This window comes from Perissodus microlepis, chromosome 5, assembly GCF_051167445.1.
Source record: "Perissodus microlepis isolate ML-2025 ecotype Zambia chromosome 5, ASM5116744v1, whole genome shotgun sequence".
NCBI lineage: Eukaryota > Metazoa > Chordata > Actinopteri > Cichliformes > Cichlidae > Perissodus > Perissodus microlepis.
The window spans coordinates 11,183,322-11,208,734 of record NC_140465.1 but is presented as its reverse complement, the minus strand read 5'-3'; the positions used below and the strand labels follow the sequence as shown (position 1 = coordinate 11,208,734).

At 39.7% G+C, this 25,413-nt stretch overlaps 1 protein-coding gene across 1 annotated transcript; it reads left to right on the top strand.

Moving 5' to 3' along the window:
- The first annotated feature begins 2,338 nt into the window (after positions 1 to 2,338).
- Positions 2,339 to 24,563, top strand: synpra (synaptoporin a). Its single transcript, XM_084927804.1, has 6 exons — positions 2,339 to 2,499; positions 2,614 to 2,679; positions 21,804 to 21,928; positions 22,112 to 22,310; positions 22,524 to 22,715; positions 22,978 to 24,563. Exons 1-6 carry the CDS (start codon positions 2,482 to 2,484, stop codon positions 23,227 to 23,229), a joined length of 852 nt encoding a protein of 283 aa, XP_084783930.1. The 5' UTR covers positions 2,339 to 2,481; the 3' UTR covers positions 23,230 to 24,563.
- The last annotated feature ends 850 nt before the right edge of the window (positions 24,564 to 25,413 follow it).

Here is a 25,413-nt window from a genome sequence, read left to right as displayed (position 1 = left end):
GATTTCAAGGCTTGATGCAGAATTTTCTATACGTTTTTGTCCTTCACAGATTAAACCACAATAGAAAGCAATAGCATACACGTGGTGTGTGTGTAACCAACTACACAGTTGTCTGCCTCTTATAACTCCATGCCTTCCTCAAACCACGATCCAAAGCGTGCGAGACTGAAATCCCGTGCGGTGTCGCGAGATCAGATACTTTGTTGAAACATGGTAGCAAAATAAAAATGTATGTAAAAAAGTGTAGTTAGCTAGTCTAGGTACATTGTGGGTTAAATCACACTGCCGAAACTGCCTCAAATTGTTGATGTGAGACTCTGTTGCTGTCTTTGTTTAACTAGAGTCCATGGTTCCAAGTAATAATTCTGTGATCACACACTCTGCAGTGAAATAGCAAGCCTTCATGAAAGCCCATAGCATTAGCTTGCTATATCAAACAGATCTTAACTACAAGGATAAAGTACACATGGGAGACTTCATTCCTCATGTTCAGATTTTTTTGATTTCCTATGGTGAGAATATTAGCCAATCAGATCCAGCGATTCCCCAATCGCAAGGACAGAACCCTTGAGGCAGAGTGTGCGTGAGTGTGTGTTTAGCTATGTGGATGTGGGTGAGAGAAGAAGAGGGAGAAAGAGACAGTGGAGGGAGAAAATGAAAGGGGAAGGGACGATAGAAGAGATGTTGTAAAATTAGCCACGCTGTCAGAGCAGTTTGCACTTGGTTTTAAAGGAAATGTCATCAATGTAGCAGACTCAGGGAAGTCCCCCTTGCTCTCGATCATCTTGCCTGCAGTGGGACTCTGGCTTCCTCCCTCACTTTTCCCTCTCTCTTCTGTGGCAAACTCATTAATGACAAACTGCTCCAGCTTCTCATGGAGTTGAACAAAATGGCATTCAGACAGCCGTAGGAAATCGCACAAAGTCACCTGCATGCGCGCGTATGAAAGAAAACTCGCATGAATGATGCCCTGGTTTGTGCCTGGTTATCTCGGATTACATAATGTCCACAATCTCTAAACAGTGAGTCACGTTTCCAGTGGATAAGTGATGTGACTTTATTTTATGGGACTACAGCTTCTGAACAATTATTCCAAAGTCTGGGAGATATAAAGTGGACCTGCAAACAGTTGTATTTGTTTGCTTTTATTTTGTTTTGTTTCAGGACATTATAGTTTTTAATTTCTCTTCTAGGTCTAGCTTGATTTTAACTCCATGCCATCCATTTTCTTAAGTGCTGATACAGTTCAGGGTCATTGGGGGACTGGAGTCTGTCCCAGCTGTCTATAGGGTGAGACCAATATTAAGTGTGCCGACACAGTAGATAAGACATCCAGGTGTTAACTACCAGCATTTCAAAGCCAAGCAGCAACCTCCATGTGTGTCAAATAAAGCCAATACAGAAGTGCCAAAAACCACAGTTCCTCTACTGGCCACTTGACACTGGCATTAAAAAAGGTATTAAAAAGTATGTTTACAGTCTAGTTCAAAAAATAGCTCTCCGGGTCTCCATGGATTTCCCTTCATAACAATGCTACATTGTATAACTTATTTATTTTTTTAATTTCAGAGTGATGCGGGTGAGACTTAAAGTTAGGGGAGTGAGTGCTTTGCTTGACAAATGTACTGACGCAGGGAGCTATGGACAATTGCTGTCTGCTCACTGCCACTATTTCAGCTAAGTAAAGTGGAACATTTTAACAGTGTTTGTGCCATTGGTGTCTTTAAAAGCAGTAACAGGAAAATAAGTGCAGCACAAAAAAATGCACTGCTATGTTGTTTAGCTCATCAAAGGCATGGCTGGTATTTTGTCTGTTACTTAGCACTAATTAGCAGATATTTGTATCTGTGCTGGGCTTCAGTTTATAAATGCAGCGCGGTAACCATGCTCATGGTAGATGGTAGCTTGAGTAACTGAAAACTTCACATCACTTTAAGAACTGTTGCACCTGGTGTAGAAATTAATATTATTACTAGTATTATTATTTATGTCATTATTATTATTATTATTATTATTATTATTATTATTATTATTATTATTATTAATAATAATAATAATAACAATAACAATAATAATAATAATAATAATAATAGTGCGTACCTTTTAATTATGTCAGGTTTGTCAGTTGACAATACTACTGCATACATTAACAATGCACTTACAATGCACGATTAACGGAAATTCATACATCGAGAGGAATTTGCAAAAATATCGATAAACTTCCAGCCAATGACAAAAACAAAGGAAACGCTCTTCTTTCCGGGGGCCAATCCCTGCTTGTCTCCATGGCAAAAGGAAAAGAAAAATCCTCGACTGTGGGTCGGTTTTTTCCGGTCGGACTCGGAATCAGGGCTCAGAGCGCCTCACTGTTATCGCCACAGACACATCAATCGGGTCCTGGTTCTCGGTTCTCGGTTGCTCATATACTCACGCTAGTAGAAAAACAAAAACAAAAAGAGCCCAAAGTACCCTGCTTTTGAAATGGACACCGCCAACCAGGTGAGTAAATTAAAGCCACAGGAATGTGTTTGACTGCTGCTCAGCTGATCAGTGTGTGTTTAATTGATGATGGAAATTGGAATCTTTTTATTCTCCCGCCTTGTCTTCGCGCAGCTCGTTTCTGCGGGGACGTTTCAAGTACTTAAATTACCTCTGGGATTTATCCGTGTTTTGGAATGGGTGAGTTGGATCCATTTTTTTTTTTTCACTACTTACATTAACCCCATTTTGGCCATTTCAATTAGAAAAAAAACCATAATTAGTTACATAATGTAGGGTTTGTAAGCTTTATCGCTAAAGCCCACATTTTTCTACACTCAGTAAACATCTGGTTGTGAAGAAATTCCTGCATCTGTAGGACGGAACTTAAACTTCACCGCATTTGTTAAGTGTTCCCGTGTGAATGGTGCTGTTTTTCACGTCTCCCACACCTTACCCGCAATCTACCCTGCTATGATGCTTTCCACTGTGACTAAAAGGCTTAAGTTTATGTGAGGATTTATAGCTCCGTGAGAACTACATGCCAGGGGAAACCACTATCTTTTCAATTATGCCTACTTGGTGCCAGCCCTGTGCATTTTGCGCTAGTCCCTGCAAAAAACCAAACAAACAAAAAATGCCCCATTTTACCCAAAGTGAGATGATATAACAGAAATCCATAATACCAATGGGGTGTCCTAGCTCTGACTGAATTAAAGCTTTACCCTTTTCTGTCTAGGCGCCGGTTGTAGCTTCTTTTATTTGTTGTACAGTGCAGTGAAGCCCAGAGCCACAAAGAAAGAAAGGAGAAAAAAAGGATTAAGTGAATTTCTTTGATGTGAGTTTGGAGAAATTACTGTAGCCATAAGGGTATTCAGCTTTTGCTCAGATAGGATATGTGCGTGTGGAAGCTTGTCTTTCTCAATTTTGCAAATGCCATCAAAAGTGCAGAGAGTCCTCAAGCAGCAGTCTTCACTCTAGAAAAAAAATAAAATACAAGCTGTTTTTCTTTTGCATGCAAATAAAGTAAACTCACTTTCAAGAGACACTTAAGCTGAGATAACACAGATGTCTGTCAGTGAGGTGAGTTTTCAAGTGCATCCCTTTCGGCTGTTTGTAGTGACCTAACTGTGATATTTGGGGGCCAGAGCCAAAGCACCATCTGTATGATGAAGATAGCGCACTGTCATAGTTCCCCGTGTGGGTCTTTGTGTAACTCTTTGTGTGTGTGGGTGTCTGTGTGTGGAAGGAATCACGTGTTGTTTTGTGAGCATGACTGCACACATTTTTGTTGCATCCATACATGCTGACATATTGATCCACTGGCTACCTGGTTATGTTTGCTTAGATGTATTAACCATGATCTTACGCAAGCCACAATAAATCTTTGCATTTCACACACATACACACACACATACACACACACATACACCCCATGACAACATTATAAAAGTGACCTTTTCTCTCCTGCACCTTTTTTTTTCTTTCTCTTTAGCTGAGCTCTCACGTGCTCAGCTAAAGAGAGAAGGGCAGTTTTTCCAGTGTTTCTGTTGGCCAGTGGGCTCATAAACATGCAAACAATTCAAATTATGACCTGAGTATTCTGATTTATTCTGCAGCACCTACAGTTCACCACCAGGTCTTATTCCCATAGTAAGTTTTTCATCGTACTGCAGGGAGTCCTTATAAATGTGTAAAGATCTTGCCACCCTTTTCCAACTACTCAGAGAAAGTCTTAATATAAATAAAGCCACCACATCATGGTAACCAAAAAATATAAGTATTGTTTAATTAAGTGTATTTATTCTCCTATTTTTAAAGAAAATAGTGAATGTATTTGTAAAATATGTAAACTAGTATATGCAACTAGTTGCGATTTATCCGAGGTCCCAGTTGGATGTAAGAAGTGAGAAGCCTGCAGGGACTGTTTCCCACTGTCGCCCACCAAGTGACTTCCAGCTGAGACATGATGCTGCTCAGCATCACTGGATTATACAGGTATAAACAATGGGATGAGTATTATCACATGGAAATAAATAAATAGTGCATTGTGGATGCCTTTCAACCTCTTAGTGTGCTGATATCACACTATATTATTTTAGCAGACCAGCACATTTTTGTTATGGTGTTGCTATTTGGTCAGGCTTGGCATTTGTAACAGCAACCGCTAAGGCAGCTGTGCAGTGGAAATGAAGCCATTTATATATTTGCGCAGACAAATGCACATCCTTAATGTGTTTGTTCAATATTTCCATGTCTTTGCAAATCACTGTAATGCTCACCAGGCATAGAATTAAGCAGTTAAGATTTCTTGTGTGTGTACAACTGTAACCAAAGTACTTAAAGTCTTACTTTCAACAACTGCAATGTTAAGGTCATGTAAAGGCAGTGACTATGGCCACAGTACTGTGGGTGTGTTTGGGGTTCAGTGACTGAAAGCATTTGCTAAGGTTAGGGACGTAGTAACACTGAGGCTCGCTTTAAGTGCAGGTCTGATATGGGAAGTAAATTCTGGTTTTCCACATATGATAATGCACCCGGTTAGATGCAGCATTGTCCAGTATGCATGAAATTCCTGGATGCTGAGTTGTTTTTCCCCTCAGGTTGAAGCATGGAAGCATCTGCAAAACCACAAGAATATTGGCAACCGCAGTACTTTTCTGTGTTTGATAATCATGCGTCATCATCTAAAAGCTTCTTTTAAATTTCTTCCCACACTATTTATGATACCAGCAGAAACATGTGCGTCACTTTGATTTGTTTACACACCCCAAGGCACTGAAGCCATTCTGTTGGGCAGAAATTAACATTTACTTAGTGAATGATAAACCTTTGACAAATAGAGGGTTGTATAAAGGATAAGTTAACCTTAGTTGCTGGACACTCGTAGGTTTACCATATTATTAGTCTGTGCTGGATCTGCACAAGATTAAGCATTTATAATCAGTCATGTCTTCAGGAGATTCCGGAGGATGGTTTTACCGCTCTGTGTGCGTCTGTGCATGCAGGCTCTTGGCCCGTTTGGCACACTGTCAGGGGCTGGCATATTCTGCTCCAAACAGCTGTAAGGTCCCCTCCTCTCCACCGTGGACCAACTCATGCAGAAGCTGTCCTTTGAGATGTGCCCAAACTCTTCATTGTGTGCGTCTTCATGCTTATGTGTATGAATTTGGTGGAGAGATGAGAGGATGCCAAGAGAGAGCGAAATTGTACAGTTGCTTGAGCACATGATGTAAATGGTAAATGTGCGTTTTGCAATGCACTGAAGCGTCGATGGGTTGTTGTGCCACTGAACACAGAGCAGTTTTACCAGTATTCTGTTAACTCATTGGTTTCCTTTACTGTAGAAAAAACAAAACTCATGCTGATGAGTAGCCTGCAGCATGATTCTAATTTATTAAGAAGGATTGTCCTCTCATCCAAAAACATTGACTGACCCACTGTTCTATGATGCCATCATTAGTACCTTACAGTAAGGCAGTTTAGTTTGCCTTGAGTGGTCAGTGCACATGTGTGTGCGTGTGTGTGTGTGTGTGTGCGTGTGTGTGTGTGTGCGCGCACGCGCGCAGGAAGAGAACAATTCAATTCAATTCAATTCACTTTTATTTATATAGCGCCAAATCACAACAGCAGTCGCCTCAAGGCGCTTTGGATTTTTTTTTTATGTTACAGTTGGCTCAACACTCCACCACTGTCAAGTACTTTATTCACAATAAGGTCATTTTCTTCTTTAAAAAAATCATTTTTAATATACAACACAATTTTTGACGAGACAATTTCATTTACAGCTAAATTTGAGCTTTTGAATTCCAGCTTCTCTCATGACCAAAACAAGCACGATGTCAAAGAGAGGAAGTGAAAAGTATACAACAGAGTACCTTCAAAATAAAACAGTAAAAGCTAAAACCTATACTGAAAAAACTGGATGACACAAAAAGAGGAACTTAAAAAAAGGAAACAGGAAGAGAAAAAATAAGAAATAGGTGCATGTGGAATCAGTGTTTGTTAAAAAATAAAATACAGCACATAAAATTCTTGAAAAAAGTGGGCATGATTTTCAAGCTTAATTAACTAAAAGTCATTATCCTACTTATGTAATTTAATAGTAATAAGCACTGATAAATAAGGCACATATACATCACATTGGGTCAAAACTGTTGATTCCTTTGTCAGAGCTGGAGATTAATTTAATTACTTGCATATTTCCGAGTATCTTTATGTAAAAAAAAAAATAATAATAATACAGCATAGAGGAAGACTGACAAATAACAGGTTGCTTAAGGTAAACATACTGTAAGTGATAATTAGTACATTTTTTTACAGCAAGTATATAGAAGTTTAGAGCAGTAACAGAAATACATCCATTACATTGCACTTCACTGAAGTGTATGGGTAAATCCAACACGTTGCATCCACCTGGTCCACTGTAGCACTGTAGCATTAGTGTTGGGATCACCAGGCAGTGCAATCATATTTTGGGGGTCAACAGTACCACCCTGATTTATCCTTTGGACCAACCCAGTATCACAATAAAGTGTGTAATAGACAGGTCCACTTTGTCCATTTAACACTTCATTCACTTCATATTAGCCACCCAGCTTAATAATTTTTGCCGATTAAGGACCCTGGAATATACTACTTACCTTTCTGCTCACTACTGAGTTCTCACCTTTAAATATATTATCTCCCCCTGCTGGGAAAGCAACTTCAGCATGTATGTCCATTTCACACTTTGCCTCATTAAAACGTGAAATGGACACTGTTAAGTCAAATTGTTGAATGTTGTCATTGTATTTCTTAAATTTGTAAAGTCTTAGTTCAAGCAGTAGGATCAAAGCCATTCCTTTGATCCTGACCACCTCTCCAGCCAATTTGGTGCTGGGGGAGGCTGACGTGGGTTTTATTGTAGATACACTCTATCTGAAAGATCTGTTTCTTGTGTTGTAAGCGTCCTGCTTTTATGATCCTTGTACTGAGCAGGAGGTCACACAAACGCACCCCCATGACACACACACACACACACACGCACACACACAGACACAGTGCCTTGCCTTTTGTAACCACTAGGGGTTTTTACGGTGGGAGGTGCTTGTGTTCTGTTGTATTGTGTAAACTGTAACTGTCATGGGAATAAATTGCTGCGAGGAGAGCTGCTCTTTGAAGGATTTGGGCTAGAGACGGGTGATGAGCATTATGCTCCACCGCCTGGTTCTGACCAAAGCTTCCCTCGTTAGCGAGTAAAAGACCGGTTGAAGATGTTCTGTCTTGGTTTCGTTCTTCATGAGGAATAAGTCTCTAAACTAGCGGGGCCTGTGGAAACACAGACCCAACAGACACACATGCAGAAATGGTGGCACGGCATGTCTGTTACATGTTTTGCAATGAAATTGTGTTGTTTGGACACACCTTGTACAACAGAAACCATGACAACATGTAAATAAAGTAGTAGTACTAAAAGGAGGGAGGTATTCTACAGCAGATGGATTATAGATAAACGATACAATATTTATCTGAAACCAGCCAACATAAATTTAATTGTTGAACTGTCAAAAAGCTGAATTTGGCTATAAGAGACAATGCTGACTTGAGTGCAGTGTAGCAAAGGATAACATGCCACAGTCTGGGGGTTTGATTGTTCATACTAACATTTAATACCAAAAACCAAGCAAAAGCAAGTTTTGGTGTTTAATTGTTAATGCCAGTGCTTGGTTTGTTTCAGTACTGCAGCTGAAAAGCCAAAACCAGCAAGGTGGAAATAGAGGTCATTACGTATAATTACTTTTTAAATGGAAATTTGCTCATTTACAGGCCAAATTTACCAGAGATATAATTGGTTCCCAGATTCTGAGCTGTCATGTATATACAGTGTGCTGGCCATTGTAAGAATTCTCATCTTCAGATGATGCCAACTGAACACTTGAGATTAGCTAGGATTTATGTTGTAATGCAAATCCCCATATGAGTAAAAAGCATGTGACTAAACAGAGTTGGGACAAAATTAGATGCATCTCACATTTTAGTATCTCTCTTTTTCTCTAATCGTTCATTCTTCGTTGACCTGTCACATCAGTAATATGTCACAAGGAAGGCCTTGACAGACAGTTGTACAATCCTTAGGACAAACATTTTTGCAGGGTCATAAGTTCTCTCACACACTGTGTCTGTAATTTCAGAGAGCATTACAACAACTCAAAGAATGTCCTGGAGACTCAACGTTTTCACATTACAATCAAATAATTTACATTGTAAGGACTTGAGAGTATGTCTCCACAATGTTACTGCTAAAAAGCAGTAACATTGTAAAAGCACCCCCCCCTCCCCCCGCGCGCGCGCACGCACACACACACACACACACACACACACACATACATACATACCTCAAAGGAAAATACATGAATGTGAGATTGAGTGAGATTGGTGACAGCTGCTGACAGTTATCACTAGAGATTTGCCAGGTCAAAGATCTGTTTTTCAGCACTAAAAAACTCAGTTGCTTTTGACAAGGGGACACAAGGCTAAGAGAAAAAATGTGTCCACTTGGATTAAGATGTATAATATAGTAGTAAGAAATGTATGCATGGAAAACTCAGTGGTTCCACACAGATAATTTTATAAGCTGATGACCAACATTAGCCCATAACAGCCACAGTGCGGTTAAATGTGAAAGTTTGTAGGCCAGATTTTGCCTGAGGACTTAAAGGTAAGACGGGCCTGACATTTTCATTGGAGTAGATATGCTGTTTGGTAACAGTAAATCTATGAGTGACTGATAACAAGCTGGACTGCTCTTTTGTTGGGTCTGTGTACTCTCTGGAGAAGTGAAATGAGTGAAAATTTCTTAACTTACGTTGTTTTTTTATGTGTGTTGATATGTTGACATAAGATTGGCACCATTAGCATTAAGTAGTTGTGCAAAAATAGGGGTTTTTTTTAAAGTTTTTTTTTCTTTTTTTATGTTGGTCAGTGAAGCTATACCTGAGCACCTGATTTCAATTAGGAGAGATCATTTGAAAGAACTGAACATGATTTAGTAATGTACAGGCCCCCAGTGGTGATGGGGGTTAAAGCAGGACCCCATCAGGGTATCTATAGAAAATGTTTTGTTTTGCTTTTACTTTGGGAAATAAAACTATAAATCTCATCTTTAGTTTTGAAACATCTTCTGTCAAATTCAATATTAAACAGATTTCATAGGGAAAAGGTTTAACCTGAATATTTCATGTGCCGATACATCTACATAGAACAAAACAAGAATAAGAAAAAAAACCTGTTTTGATGGTACAACGTATGATTATATCTGAAAGACATTGTAATTATGAAGTGATCTTAATTAAAGCTTATTGGGTTGTAAGATTTGGGGAGCTTTTAGATATGATGTGGCCTTTTCTAACCCATCAGGTCGGAGCTGGACCGCTGTACTCTTTAACCCTGTGAAGGTGGTCTGCCGTCTGTGACTCAGACAGGAAAAGGTTAACCTGTCGTCTCCTGTAGCCAGACATGCCTGTTCAAATATGACTACACACACACACACACACACACACACACACACACACAGTGCATGTAAGATCACAGGTACTGAGACAGTATGTATACGAATACAAATGTCACAAAGCCACTTTGTATTATATAGACTAACTTCAGCCTCTCTGGGATGCTCTGTTTTTCCTTCCCTTGTAATTAGTGACCTCATGACAATAAACAAAGTAGTTGTGTACAACCAAGTTTTTTTTTTCAGCATTGCTTGTCTTTTTAATGCTGTTGCCAGAAGCCAAAATTAGCATATAATTGAAAAAAGATAGTATGACATTTCACAGTTTTTGATTTGTTGTCTAATTTTTAATGTGACATATTAATTTAAGACTTCCGAGCCACTGCTTTAATTAACATTTTACGCAGAGTACCAGTGTTCTTTTAAACAGTGCAGTATGCCAAACCATAAACTACTGAACTATGCCTAATTCTTCCTCTGTTCTCCTGATACCTGATCCACCATCGTTTTTAGCACTGATCTTCACCTGTAACCTACATTTGTAGGTTGTTATAATGTCCAGCTGAATCTTATGGCCACCTTCATAATCTATCCTTTGACCATGTTCGACCTGAAGACCACTGCCACAGGCACTTAGACAGCACTGAGGTGCTGTTTGTTTCATAAATTTAGGCTGAAATTGAGCTTGCGTTTCTAGAGACTCACCAATTTTATCAGCAGGCTTATATTAGCTGTTTTCCAATATGTTATTATTTGCATATATAAAAACTGATAACTGAAAATCCAAAAAGACAAGAGAAACACCCTGTTATAAGTGATGACTGCCTGATATCTGAGAATATTGGATTTTTTAAAATCACCAATCATCAATATATTTTAAAAAAATCTTATATGGGTCTAACTCTGCATGTTACTCTGTTTGTTGTTGGGTATAGTGTTGTCCTAACCCCTCAGAAGGGAATAACGTTAACAAAGAAGCTGCCATTACAGCTGTTAGGAGCTAACTACATGTGTTAAGGCTGGACAATATGACTTCAAATCCAAATCATGATTAATTAAACTACATTTTTTATACGCCCACATACACATATAAATATATGTTCTTCTTGCCCTAATAGGTCACAAGGTTTGCACTGATTGATGGTCTGACCCTTATTTCCCCCAACAGGCTTTTCTCTGTGCCATGAAGTCTGGCCATTGAAAATATCTCTGCCTTGTAGTGTAATTGGATACTTTGAAGAGGTCAGTTTCATAAGGTTGTAATCCCTGGTCCTACTCATTTTAATCATATAGGGCTACCATAATATTTAAAGACAGAATCAAACTGTGGGTTTATGATACATTTTCATTGGGCAACCCCGTCTTCAAAGGGACAGTAAGTGTCGCCCTAGGATACGGCACCAGGTTCCAGTTGATCACCTGACTGAGTAGCCATGGAGAGACACGAAGAACACCACGAAGAGACATTGTTAAAAAAATAAATTGAAATTTTCTTGTGGTCAGCCAAGCTTACAGAGCCGGAGAGGAGAGAGATAATAAGAAAGATGAATCTGGGTGGATCTGTGGTTGGCACAAAGCACTCCCTGTGCAGGAGGGGGATTGGCCACTGCTAAATGAGCTACTGATTTTGTTCTGTGGTGCTGCTATTGAAGATCAGACAGTGATTCACTGAGGGCTTGCAGTCTTTCCTTCTTAGTGTGACCTGATTCTTAGTATGTGAAGAAGGTGGGTCTTTTTTGTAATGCAGTGGTGAAAATCACAATAAATGAAGTATAATCACGTGTTTCTGTTGGTAGAAAAAATCATGTAATTGTAATGTGATACAAAACATTCAGCTCTGCTCTGCAGCATTTATAGTGCCCAAGTCACACATCAGTGCCATCAACCGAAAAGTCTTATTAGAGAGAGAGAGAGAGAGTCTTTGTTGCAAATTAAAAACAAATAAATCAGAAAAATTAGATTTATATTACCTTTTTGTACTGGAATGTCATTTTGAGTGATAGCCATCATCAAGTGTTGCGTAAAAGTTCACATATGTGTCTGTCTGCTTCCTCAAATGTGCTTCTGTTTTTGTTACATGTTTGTAATTTTGTTTTGTACTTAACTAGCTGCCATAAAATTGCTCATGTTTGCACACTGGCAAGCTGCAGTACTGAGAGCAAGTGAAAGTGTGTGTGTTTGTGTTGGTGTGTGCGTAGACGCTAACCAATGCTTCTGCCTGACTGGAGAGAGTGAGATATTTTTACTCTGTGTTATCATACATACACATTGCATGCTCACATCTAGACCCATCTAGGCAAACACTCTGACACACATGCGCATGGAGCGATTATGCTAATTTGGAGTCGCATGTGGAGCCATGCACATGCAGACACGGAGTTCTAAATAACTGGAAATATTGTATAAATACACAAGCAAATAGAAAACAGATGAGAAAGTCAGACCTGTGGATAGATTTGGAGACTTCCTGATTGTCTGGGACATTCTGGAACAGGTTACACAATGTAATTGGTGTTTCAGCTCTCAGATCCAAAACATTTTTGCTGCCATCTCTTCAAATGGTCTTTGATCCAGTACATTTTTCCAACTATATTTAAAGGAAAAACCATTAGCTACAATAGCTGAACTAGCTTTTGTACTAGCTAGCTGAACGATAGCTGAACTAGCTAACGCCACTGGGAATAACTTTCAAGGAAACTTGTCACATAAGCAAAAGATGGCTATTCATTTGCACATGCTGTTTTGTTTACATGGATGAGGCTAACTTTGGTTTGACTCAAAGATAAGCAAATGATATTATTAGTGAGAAGTATAACTTTCATTTGAAAGTGTTATATTTGTCCCAGATACATTTCTATGATTGAAATAAAAAATATAATACTATAAAAAGATCTTGAGCCACCCCCTATTGTTCTTTACATTTTTTCTAGGAAAATGAGAAATAGGTAGTAATTTAATGAAATATGAATAGACCTATGTCTGTGAAGGTTCTCAGTCATCCAGGTCATTGTAGTCAAAGGCGCTTGCAAAGAAAAGCATCTGGACTTCTTTAAGTTGCTTGAAGACATTTCACCTCTCATCCGAGAAGCTTCTTCAGTTCTAAGGTCAAATGGATCATCTATGTCCACTGTGAGCGACCATCTTTGAACAGAGGCGATGGACACCAACTGTCTGCCATCTATAATCCAGTTTTGAGTTCCCTCCCCAGACGCAATGACGCAGGAATTCGCATGAAAAGGTGGGGCCAGGTTTCACAATGAACTCACCCGAAACCCTGGCTGATTGGGACCCACACGCAGTTTCACACCTTGGCTCAGGCGATTAGAGGATCATCGGGGGGTCCCTTTGTCCCTCTGTGGGGGGATACTAGGTTTAAATCTGGGACTCTCCACCATTTGACCTTAGAACTGAAGAAGCTTCTCGGATGAGAGGTGAAACGTCTTCAAGCAACTTAATGAATAGACCTACACAGAAATTGTACATAAGCAAACGTTCTAAGCAGTGGGAAAGTTGATATTTGGTTTGACCACCTTTGCTCTTCAACACAGCCTGAACTCTCTTAGGCAAACTTTCTTCTTATTTCTTAAAGTAGTCTTCAGGAATAGTTCTGCAGGCTTCTCGAAGGACATTCAAAGCTCTTCTTTGGATGTTGACTGCCTTTTGTTTGGTGCTCTGTCAACATGATCTAACACTTCAATAATGTTGAGGTCTGGGCTCTGGGGACGCTTATCCATGATGGAAACTGTTCCATTTCGTTTCAAATCACATGCTTTCTATAAGGTGTATCGTGTTGGATTAAAATTGGACTTCCGTGTTCATAATTTCATCAATTTTGATAAGATTTCCAACACCACTGGCTGAGATGCAGCCTCCACTGTGTTTCACAGATGGCTGTAGACACTCACTGTTGTATCTTTCTCCTGGCATTCTCTGCACATAGTTACAATGATCTGAACCAAAAAAAATTCCCTGTTTCCTTTTCTTTTTGACAGCCACCCTACAACTAAGACTATTTCTGCAAATGGAGGGCCAGATGCATTTTTCAGGTTCTGTCAGGTCTTTGGTGGACTATTTCTTTTTTCTTAAGGACATGGCTTCCAGCACTGGACTAAAAATAAGTGGAAAAAGCCCCCAAAGAAAGATTTTGAAAGTTCTTATGATATCTTAGAGGAGCAGCGCTCCCCAACCCACCAACCCACTGGTCCGTGAATCATTTGGTACCGGGCCACGAGAGTTGAGGCTCATGTGTGAAATTTATGGTTTTCAGGGTTTTTATCATTTTTATCGTTAACTCAGTTTCCCTGGGCCTTTTCCCGTTATGAATAAATCTTCTTTTTTTGGTACTGGTTTTATTTTGTTGTATTTATCTGCAACATCTTAAAGGCCTGAAAATATTGTCGGACATAAACCGGTCCTTGGCGCAAGAAAGGTTGGGGACTGCTGTCTTAGAGAATTACTGTTCAAGACTACTTTAAAAATAAAGTCTGGCTGCTTGAAAGCAAAATTTCAAGAAATGAGTGGTGGCTTAAGACGTTTTTACTGTACTATCTGAGGACGTATCAAACTGTCCCGACTTTGAACCCAAACTCCACTGTATTTTATTTCATCATTTCGTTTTTCCTCCTCCTGAGGCAGCCACTTTACACTGCACCGACTCCTATTGACTTGAATGGAGCAGGTGGATTGTGTATGACTGTATGTGTTGCATCTGCGCCGAGGTTTGTGAAAATGTCAAGTGCAGCTCATCAGCAAACTCATATTTCAGCTCATTTTTCCGATCCTCACCTCTCCCACTCAGTGTCACTTCCTCTGCCGCTCTTATCAGGTCCTTGTGTTGAAGCAGCTCCTCCATTTTCTCACGTGATTCTCCTCATTTTTTTCATTTGCATCCACAGATACCATTCTTTAAAATATTATCCACCCCTGATTTTGTTGCATGTTTGGTTCATCTTTTTGCTGCTCCCTAGTTATTTTCCTGTTTTTCACAACGGAGAGTGTGTCTACTGGACAGTGGGTCGAATTGCTGGTGGTCAAGCCTGAAGCCAGTGTATCAGTTTCATAATCCTCAGCCAGCCTACGCTCCTTCACAGTGCTTGCTCACATCTCCATTTAAGCCCCCAACACCGCTCGAGCTACACTCTCAGACAAAACCATTGCACTCTTATCCACTACCGCTCGTTTAAAACTGTAGATAATATCACAGTTGCTTTTTCTTAATTCTTATTTGAAGTGCAAATATGTCTTAACACTGGTTTGAATGCAAATTAAAATATTCACATTAGTGCTTTTCAGTACCAGTGTTGGGTAGAGGAGATGGCGGCAAACGCGGAGATGTTTAAAGGCTTTGTTTGCATTGCAGGCGGGTTTCATTCCTGCGCCCTGGCTTTTCTCTCTTCTTCTCTTTGTATCCGTCTCTCCCTTTTTGCTTTCCCTCTCTCCCCTCCTCTCTCATTCCCCTTCTCTCTATCTCTTGTTCCCCGAGGAGCCCAGCTGGGAGAGGCAGATAAACACATGGGAGCGCGAGGCTTAGCATCCACCCTACTTCCACAATGCCACGCTCTCCTGTTCAAAGGCCCCAGCCAGAAATGAGAGGGGCTAAACCCGAGCTGAAAATCACAGGCAGGGGAGGCAGCTGTAGGAGTACGTATATACACAAGCAGAGAGACAGGCAGAGAGTGATGTTTATCTGGGGCTGTCTTTGATAATTACGATGGAGCATTTACTCTGTCTCTCCCCTGGTCACTTGTTTTTTCTACTGTTTGTTTACCCAGATATGCACATACACTACTCAGCAAGTACAATATCTGTCAACACTTTGAGCTGCATATGATTAAGCAGCACATGTACATTAGTTAAACGTGTGTTTGTTTGGTTGTTTTTTTTTTTTGGGGGGGGGCATGTTTGTTTATAGGCCGGCAAATTTCAGAACAGAACTAAAGACAGTGATGCACTGACAAACACTTCAGTGGAGGGATTTCCAAGAGAGGTTGCAGCTGTGCACCATGACAGCTAGGTAAGCAGCAGTCAGCCATCACCTGAGGCCTGAAGCTGCAAGTGGAAATTGGAGTCCCCTGTTTATCATCTGGCTGTAATCTCGGTTCACCTGAACCTGCCAAACCAAGCTGGGTCCTTTGTGACCCTGATTAGCTTGGCAAAGCAGCATCTAGTATTGTGCATTTATGCCCCTGTGAGCTCACTGTTGCCACTTAGCCTTAAAGATCAGATTATACAGCTAGGGAAACTTGGAGAATAACTTCACTTTTTTGCAATTTCATTGAATCTATTGATGGTTTTCATCAGGGATTTCAGCATACTAGAAATGTAGTAAATACCAATACCATTAAAATAACGGAATTCTCGACACCAAATTTGCTACCAGAAAAAGATGATCCAGTATACTTGTTATACGTCAACATGTTAACGTTTGTTGACATGTATAAAGGTATAACATTAGATACATTATGTTGGTGTACATTTATATCAATACATTTATATAAATTTGCATATTGCCTTCTGCAAATCAGCTATCACTTGACTCTTTTGCCTTAAACAAGCATGTCCGACACAGGGATAACAACAAAACAGACAATCCACCAAAGGCTGCAGTGAAGAGAAGACTTTTATACACATCAGAGGGTTGGACACAGGAGCATAACCAGACACAGATGTAAACAATAAGGACAATCAGCCAGGGGCAGAAGTAAAGGTAAATACAAGACGCTAAAGATACCTGATTACAAAAATGAGAACTAGCTCGACAGAGGGAAACACTTTTTTTAGAATTATGAACAGTAATGGGAAGGAAAAGGGACAAGAATTAAATTCAAGTACCAAGTATCAATTACAACATATACATAAAGAATAAAACACAGGTTGTGAATAACAATAGAAACAGAAAAACACTAGAAATGACAAACCACTTGGCAGCAGTTGTGGAGGAACTGCAGCCTTGGTAAGATACACTCCCTACAGTACATACGGTGCTACCAACACTGTGACCGTTGCATTTCAGAGTTATGATATCAAAAGGTATCATAACGACTGGTTCTGGTTCTAGTTTACCTTGCTGCCACTGTCAGCTGTAATGTTTCTGGACTGGAGCGTGTTAGGGACCTTTTGTAAGAAACTGCCCATTAATGAGTTCCCTCCTATACTACGTACATTAAAGGGCTTATTCCTATTTATTTTCAAACAACCAAACTATAATAATAAAATGATACAGTAACCCAGTGTTTGACATAACAACAGCTATAGCACAACAGCTAAATAGACAACAATGCGATCAGTGGTTTGTAGGGCTATCCACCCAATATCACGCTAGCTGTGTGCCACGTGTGGACAGCGGAGCATTGTCGGTGTAGCTCTTCTCTCACACTGTGTGATCTTTAACTTCCCCATATCCATATTTCATTTTCCTTTTGATTACTCATGCCGCAACAGTATAAGCTTGTATCTAAATGACTCACAGTGCACTTATGTCACTCAAAGGTTCTTGTGTTGAAGAATACCTAAACTTAAGTAGATGCTGAAATAGACCCCAAAACGGGTTTCCAGGAACTGTAGCCGTCCCCAGTTTTGCTCTGCAGAACCACAGGAAGGACTTCCTCCAAGGACTATGAAAAAAGTTCTTCTTAAGAAAAAGAAGGTCAAGTCTCGCTGTATCAGTTTATGATCAGTAAATGTGTTTATTCATGACTTATAAGTAAATATAACTCCACCTGTAACTGCATTCTGGTGTATAAACAGAAAATTAATGTTGAAAATATGCAAAAAGAAGAAAATGATACTAAAAATCTTGATTGTTTTTTTTTAAAAGCATTATGACACACAAATTTGGCCTATCAAATGGTCTCAGTGCTACTCAGTTTTGTTACTTCAGTTTCTACTGGTAGAAAATGATAAATAGCTGTTTATAAACTACAAACCAAATGAAAGAAATGAAGCTTATGGCTACATTATAAATTTGAACAATAACACAGCAGAAGCAGTGAATGAAGGGTGGGGGTGTAAATGAAATGTAAAATAAAATTCATACAACTTTTCTAGTACTTATAAAGTTAGGGGGACTCAGAAATACTGAAAAAATGACATCAATTAAAACATTTTGACACCTTCATTTAATGTCTACAGTTTCATCTGCAAATATCTGCTGAATTTTAGCGGCTCATATGGGAAGCACTCACTGATTTCTCATTGCATGACCCATAAATCTTTTCTTTGCAAGATGACATATGTGTGCTTAGCCCCTGTTCCCTTCACGAACATGAAAGCATCCATTCAGTGTGGCATAGTCCAGCTCAGTGATCTGATAGTGCCCTCCAGAGGCTGACATTCTTTCAGACAAGCAGAGATGCTGCATAACCTCCACAGCTGCTGGCAAGCTGCATGTCCAGCTGCCTGTAATATGGGAGAGGGGAGGCTAATGCTAACCAGGCGTCAGGTCTGATTATGGTGATTATGGTTGTGAGAACTCTTGAGGCTATGAGAGCTTTATATGGACAACTGGGCTAGGGGAGGAAAGATGTTAAGGGCAGGGGAAGTGTGTGACTATGATTATGTGCTCTCTGCACGTTCATGTTTGGTGACTAATGAGCAGCTTGTTTTCACTCCATGTGTGTTTTATGCATTTGGACTTATTCACAATGGAAGCGGTGTCATGTCAGCAACCTTTTTTAATCCCCAGCCATGAAAGCCCCAGGCACATAGAGCAGAACCACTGAGGTACTGTAGTAAGTGGAATTTGACACAATTCAATTCATTTCAATTTTTTTTATAAAGCGCCAAATCACAACTACAGTTGCCTCAAGGCGCTTTATATTGTAAGGTAGACCCTACAATAATACATAAAGAGAAAAACCCAACAATCATATGACCCCCTATGAGCAAGCACTTTGGCGACAGTGGGAAGGAAAAACTCCCTTTTAACAGGAAGAAACCTCCGGCAGAACCAGGCTCAGGGAGGGGCGGGGCTATCTGCTGCGACCGGTTGGGGTGAGAGAAGGAAAACAGGATAGAAGACATGCTGTGGAAGAGAGACAGAGGTTAATATCAGAGAGGTCTATTAACACATAGTGAGTGAAAAGGTGACTGGAAAGGAGACGCCGGACATAGAAGAGGGGCCTGAAAACTGAAGGCTCTCCCTCCAATTCTACTGTTAAATACTCTAGGAACAACAAGCAAGCCTGCAGTGCGAGAGCAAAGTGCTCTAATGATATGATACCTTATATGGTACTACAAGGTCATTAAGATAAGATGGGGCCTGATTATTCAAGACCTTGTATGTGAGGAGCAGGATTTTGAATTCAATTCTGGATTTAACAGGAAGCCAATGAAGGGAAGCCAATACAGGAGAAATATGCTCTCTCTTTCTAGTCCCTGTCAGTACTCTTGCTGCAGCATTTTGGATTAGCTGAAGGCTTTTCAGGGAGTTTTTAGGACTTCCTGATAATAATGAATTACAGTAGTTCAGCCTGGAAGTAGTAAATGCATGAAGTGGTTTTTCAGCATCACTAAGAGACAGGATATTTCTAATTTTAGAGATGTTGCGCAAATGGAAGAAAGCAGTCTTACATATTTGTTTAATATGTGCGTTGAAGGACATGTCTTGGTCAAAAATGACTCCAAGGTTCCTCACAGTGTTACTGGAGGCCAAGGTAATGCCATCCACAGTAAGAATCTGGTTAGATACCATATTTCTAAGATTTTCAGGGCCGAGTGCAATAACCTCAGTTTTATCTGAGCTAAGGAGCAGAAAGTTAGAATGTCTTTAAGACATTCCTGCAGTTTAACTAATTGGTGTGTGTTATCTGGCTTCGTAGATAGATAGAGCTGGGTGTCATCTGCATAGCAGTGAAAATGTATACAATGTCTTCTGATGATACTGCCTAAGGGAAGCATGTATAATGTAAACAGAATTGGTCCTAGCACTGAACCCTGTGCAACTCCATAATTAACCTCAGTGTATGAAGAGGACTCTCCATTTACATGTACAAATTGGAGTCTGTTAAATAGATATGATGCAAACCACTGCAGTGCAATACCTGTAATACCTACAGCATGTTCTAATCGCTCTAATAGGATATTATGGTCGACAGTATCGAACGCTGCACTGAGGTCTAGCAGCACAAGCACAGAGATGAGAGACCATAAGAAGATCATTTGTAACCTTCACTAAAGCTGTTTCTGTGCTGTGATGAGCTCTGAAACCTGACTGAAACTCTTCAGGAGTATTTAGTGAAAGAAACTTGTAAGAAAGACTAGCCCCTCAAATATTCAAGATGATAAACTGTAGTATTATCCATCAATTTATTCATTTCTTTAGCCTTTTATTGATCTCATTGTACGCAAGGGACTTAAGCTGGTCCCAGCTGACATAGTGCGAGAGTTTGCCAGTTCTATGGCTTCCTAAAAATATCAGTATGACTTGTGATTTAACATTTTCGTAGTAAATTTTTTTTTGTCAAGTACCACATTTGCTTCTTGTTAATTCTGTATCCTTTCGAGAGGGCCATTCCTTATAAAATTGTCCCTTCCTTGTACAAAAGTTCGACATTTTGGAATATTGTTTTCCACCATCATCTAGAGAAAAGTGGAGGAAACTTACATACTTTATTTTCGCTATAATGACTTATAACTCACAAATACTTTTTCTGCACAGAAATATAACTTTAGGTTTAGATTAGGTTTAGCGAAACATCTGGGTTTAGATTTAAAGAGAAAACTTGTTATAAGTCTGATTTTTTTTTTTCCTCTCTATGTATGTTTTGTGACTATATATGTATAACTATATATGTATCACTCTGTCAAAATTTTCTTGTGTTTCTCAGGGCATAATGCCATTCAACACCTGTTCTTGTCATGCTGTTAACACAAGTGTCCAGCCAACTACAGATTTTTTTCTTGCGTCTTATGTCACTACCACTAAAAGATCAAAGGGCTGCCAGCACAGTTATGCTGCTAATCTGTTTGCTAGACAGGACACCTGAAGAACAAAAGAAAATGTTATATGTGACTCATATATACATATCCATAAGACAAAGTCATTTACACTGATCAACTACTTTTCTGTTTTTGAGGGTCACATTTCACACACAATAGCATTTCACTATAAAGGATACTCAAATGCTTCCCAAACCATCTTTGAGTAGATTTTCCTTTGTCCACTTGTTTGTATGCATGTAGTTTTTCCCCCCCCCCCAGTGACCAGTGGAATTAAAGTTAATTTAGATAATGCTTCTTCTAACCCTGATTCCCCAGATAGGTATCTGCAGGCATTATGAGATAGTGGTGAGATTATAAAATATGTCTAAACAGACAGCAGACCATAAAGTGATGATACAGTCTCTGGTACTTAAATGGTGTTCTGCTGCCCCCAAATGGCAAACAAATTAAAAATAAAATCCTAACAAATCTGCAATGTGGCTTTTCCCCAGCCATGATTTCAATTACTGCTAATCGGTGTTAACCTGTGTATAGTTTAGCTGGACTTGAGTCACACAATAGCCTGCAAAGTAAAAACAACAGTAGTGTGGAGTGAGGGAATGCAGCAGATGAGTCAAACTGAGTCTCCTTCACATTGGAACTTTCTTCTATGTAAAACTGTAACTTTAAGTTGTTAATTTAATTTAATTAATTTAATTTAACTTTAAGTTACAGTTTTAGCCACTTCCTCCAGCTCATCAGGGTGAGCCTGCTCATCTGCCCAACCCTGTACTGAGGCCTTTGTTAATGTGTTTGAAGAAAACTGATTGTTCTCTTCTCAGAGTGTCCCCTTTATATTACTTGTAGTATCTTTTTTGGATGAGCATGTGATGCTTTTTTCTTTGTGTCTCTGCAGCTCTTTTCCATCTTCGCATTTGCAACATGTGGCGGTTATACTGGGCAACTGCAGGTTAGCGTGGACTGCATGGAGAAGGCCAGCAGCAACCTCAGCATTGGCATTGACTTTGGTTATCCTTTCAGGTGATTGGCCTTCATGTGTCTGACAGCCTGCTGACATTTTGGGATCTAAGAGCTTGATATGAAATGTATGAACTGCTGACAGTGAAAGTTAATTGTTCATTGCTTTTGTACTTGACCCTTGCGTGCGTGCGTGCGTGCGTGCGTGCGTGCGTGCGTGCGTGCATGCGTGCGTGCGTGCACCAGGTTGCACCAGGTGTCCTTTGAAGCACCCATGTGTGAAGCCATGAGGAGGGAGCGTGTTTTCCTGACCGGAGACTATTCATCCTCTGCTGAGTTCTTTGTCACCATTGCAGTCTTCGCCTTCCTTTATTCCCTCACAGCTGCCATTATCTACATCTTCTTTTTAAACAAGTACCGCGAAAACAGCCGAGCACCACTCATTGTGAGTATAGTCAATGAAACACTTTCTCAGTCCTTATTAGGTAGTTTATCAAGAGTACGTTGTGCACATAGTCTGACCCTTTATTCTTCCAGGTTGACGTCTTCCATTGACTCACAAACTAACTATTCACTCATTTAAAGTAAGCATTTAAAGTAATGCTATAGTTTTATTGCGCTGAATTCTTATGGACATGATCTCTCTCGTTTCTTCCAGGACTTTGTAGTGACAGTAGTGTTCTCCTTCTTGTGGCTGGTCAGTTCCTCCGCTTGGGCCAAGGCCCTGTCCGATGTCAAAGTGGCCACCGATCCAGATGAGGTGCAGCTCCTCATCTCTGCCTGCAAAGACCAGACCAACAAATGTGGATCTTTGCATGGACCTCGCTGGTCTGGACTCAACACCTCAGTGGTAGGTACAAAAGATGTGGAAATGCATGAAAAGATCAACTAGAAAAAGCTCAGTTTTCTGAACATGTTTAAACTGATGTGTGGAAACTGAAATAGCTGAACAGTGTGAACGACTGATGTTATGGTAGTGTATAGGAGATGTAACCAGTGAAAACAGCAGAAATTGTGGTTCAAGCTGAATGAATATGTGGGGGCAGTTATGCCAAGATTATTTGAATGTTTTGATGTTTATTGTAAATTTGTTTCTTTCACTGTCTCTTCAGGTTTTTGGGTTTCTCAACTTTGTTCTATGGGCTGGAAACATCTGGTTTGTCTTCAAGGAGACTGGCTGGCACAAGGGTGCTTCAAGATTTGCAGCCGGGGCGTCTGAGAAGCAGGGCGGCACATTTAGCCAGCAGTCATACAACCAGGGAAGTTTTGACCAGTCAGGGAGCTACAATAACCAGGGCAATATGGGTCAGCCATCTGAGTATAGCCAGATGGGAGGGCCCACTTCCTACCCCAGTCAAATGTAATTGTCTCTTTTCATTTTGCAAGTAGCACCTCAGCGTCTTTAAGCAGGGCAATCAGGCGTGATAGAAGAAGACGGAAGTGAAGTTTGTCTGTGCAGAATGCAAAACAGTGGTCATAAAATCAATGTCGGTGTGTCCAAGTACACTCATTGTAGATACAAGTGTTGTTGGGTAAAGTTATTAGATATAGTCTTTTACTCCTTCTCTTTCAGAGGTGTTGTTTGCTGAATGCTGTATTTCTTGTAGTCTGAAACACATTAGTAACAGTTTCTCTCTCTCTCTGTGCTCAGTAATTGACATACAATGTTTTGATTGGATGTCTTTTCCAAAGTGGTTTGCATTCTGTCGTGGAAGGAAAAAGTACTCCGTGTTTGTATACTCCAAAGTTTCCAAGTGCATGATGTTTTATGTGTTCTAATACGCTTTCTGTGAAATAAAGGGGGGTGGGGGAGACATGCATTTTATCTCTGAAAGTTTACACCCTGACTGATTACTAGACGTTCATCAGTTAAGTATTACTACAAGTGTAATTTCTTTTTAATCTAATAAGAAATATATTTTGATAATGGGAATTCACATATCAATTCAGAATAAATTCAGTGATTTGTCTGTGACACAAACGCATTCCAGCTTCATTCTAACACTGGCTACTGACGATGTCAAAAAGTCTTCAAAAACTAAGGCAATAACTTCATTCTGCAAAACATACAGGGAATGTGCAAGAAAACCAAATTGTATATGCAACCATTGCAGCATGTAGTTTCTGTTCCTTTCATTTTCATTTCTTCTGCACAAGCAGCATCACATTGGCATTTTATTTGTAAAGAGGGAGTTTGTCTCCCCTTATTGTTTGCAAGTGGCTGTTCCTGCTACAAATGCCTGGGACTGCTTCCTATGCCATCGTCAGACTGATGAGTAATTCCAGATCCAAGTTCCACCTCTCTAAAGCATGACCAGAGCATCCACACACACTAATAAAGCCCAGCAAAAAAGCTATAGTGACAACAGAAGACTAGTGAATATTAGATTCATCTGTATATAACGGCTACTGAGCTTTAGTTTACTTTAAAAATCACAGTTCCTTTCTGCACCACAGAGGTGTGACCTCATGTATGGTAAAGTCAAAATCAAAGGATAATGCGTGGTTGCTGTTTGTTTACATTAATGAGACTTGTGCAACCGTGTTCCTTGAACTTCTAAGCATGTGGCTTGCATCAGTGTAATAAAGTAGACTGAACATCCATGCACTGTATAATAATCTGGCATCCTTGATGACTGTGTACACGTCAGGAATTCAGGAATTCATCCTAATAAAAATGTATAAATTTGTCCATAAACGACTTCTTCATCTGTTCTGATATCTTGATTTGATCTGTAACCTCTGACCCTTTTCCTTGATTTCCCAAGAACAAAGCAAGGACACACCGCTGTCTTTCTGTTTGATATAAGAAACGCAAACTGAGACACAAATGTATGTGGTGTCTCTGCGTGTAGGTTTTGGAGTGTCACTAGAACAGTTCATCTTTTACCGTACCTTGTTCACTTTCTGAACTACACTATAGAAAAAGCAAAGAGCAATAAACACATACATGGATTTCATCATACCACTCTGAAATTCCTAACAATTGATTTCTGAATGTTTTGGTATCTTCATAATGTTTACTTAAAAAATGTGTATTTAAATAGTTTTATGTACAGTAATAGTAATAACAGTAATGTGTCCTCATGATTTAGTGTGTTTTCCTTTGTAGCACTCAGTGGCCTAAAGTCCAAATCTTAAAATCCAAATGAATACAGAATTATAACATCATAGTCTATGTCTCAGGAATTTGCGCATCAATAATAAAATGAATTGTCTCAACAGTATTTTGAAATGTAAGCCTGTGCATTTTTAAAGATCTCTCTCTCTCTAAAAGGTCACCCACACCCCTCCAAATGATGCAGGAGTTTCCACTAAGACCAGGAATATATTAAAATGAAATTTAAAACCACAGTAGTTTGTTTGAACTCTTGCTTTTCTTCATAAGTTATACTCCTAATTCAAGATTTGCAGTATTTGTTTTCTTATTTGTGTGTCTAATATAGTCTGTGTCATCTAAAAACACACTTTACTTTGCTTTTTCTTCCCACTAAGTAATTTTAATTATATGTGAAAAACGGGGCTTTTGCAGTTATCTGCGCTAACGT

What these genes read in the sequence shown, in the direction of transcription:
- synpra (XM_084927804.1), top strand. An exon ending in GACTTTGGTTATCCTTTCAG is followed by an intron (nt 21,929 to 22,111) that starts GTGATTGGCCTT and finishes TGCGTGCACCAG; the next exon opens with GTTGCACCAGGTGTCCTTTG. An exon ending in CTGGACTCAACACCTCAGTG is followed by an intron (nt 22,716 to 22,977) that starts GTAGGTACAAAA and finishes CTGTCTCTTCAG; the next exon opens with GTTTTTGGGTTTCTCAACTT.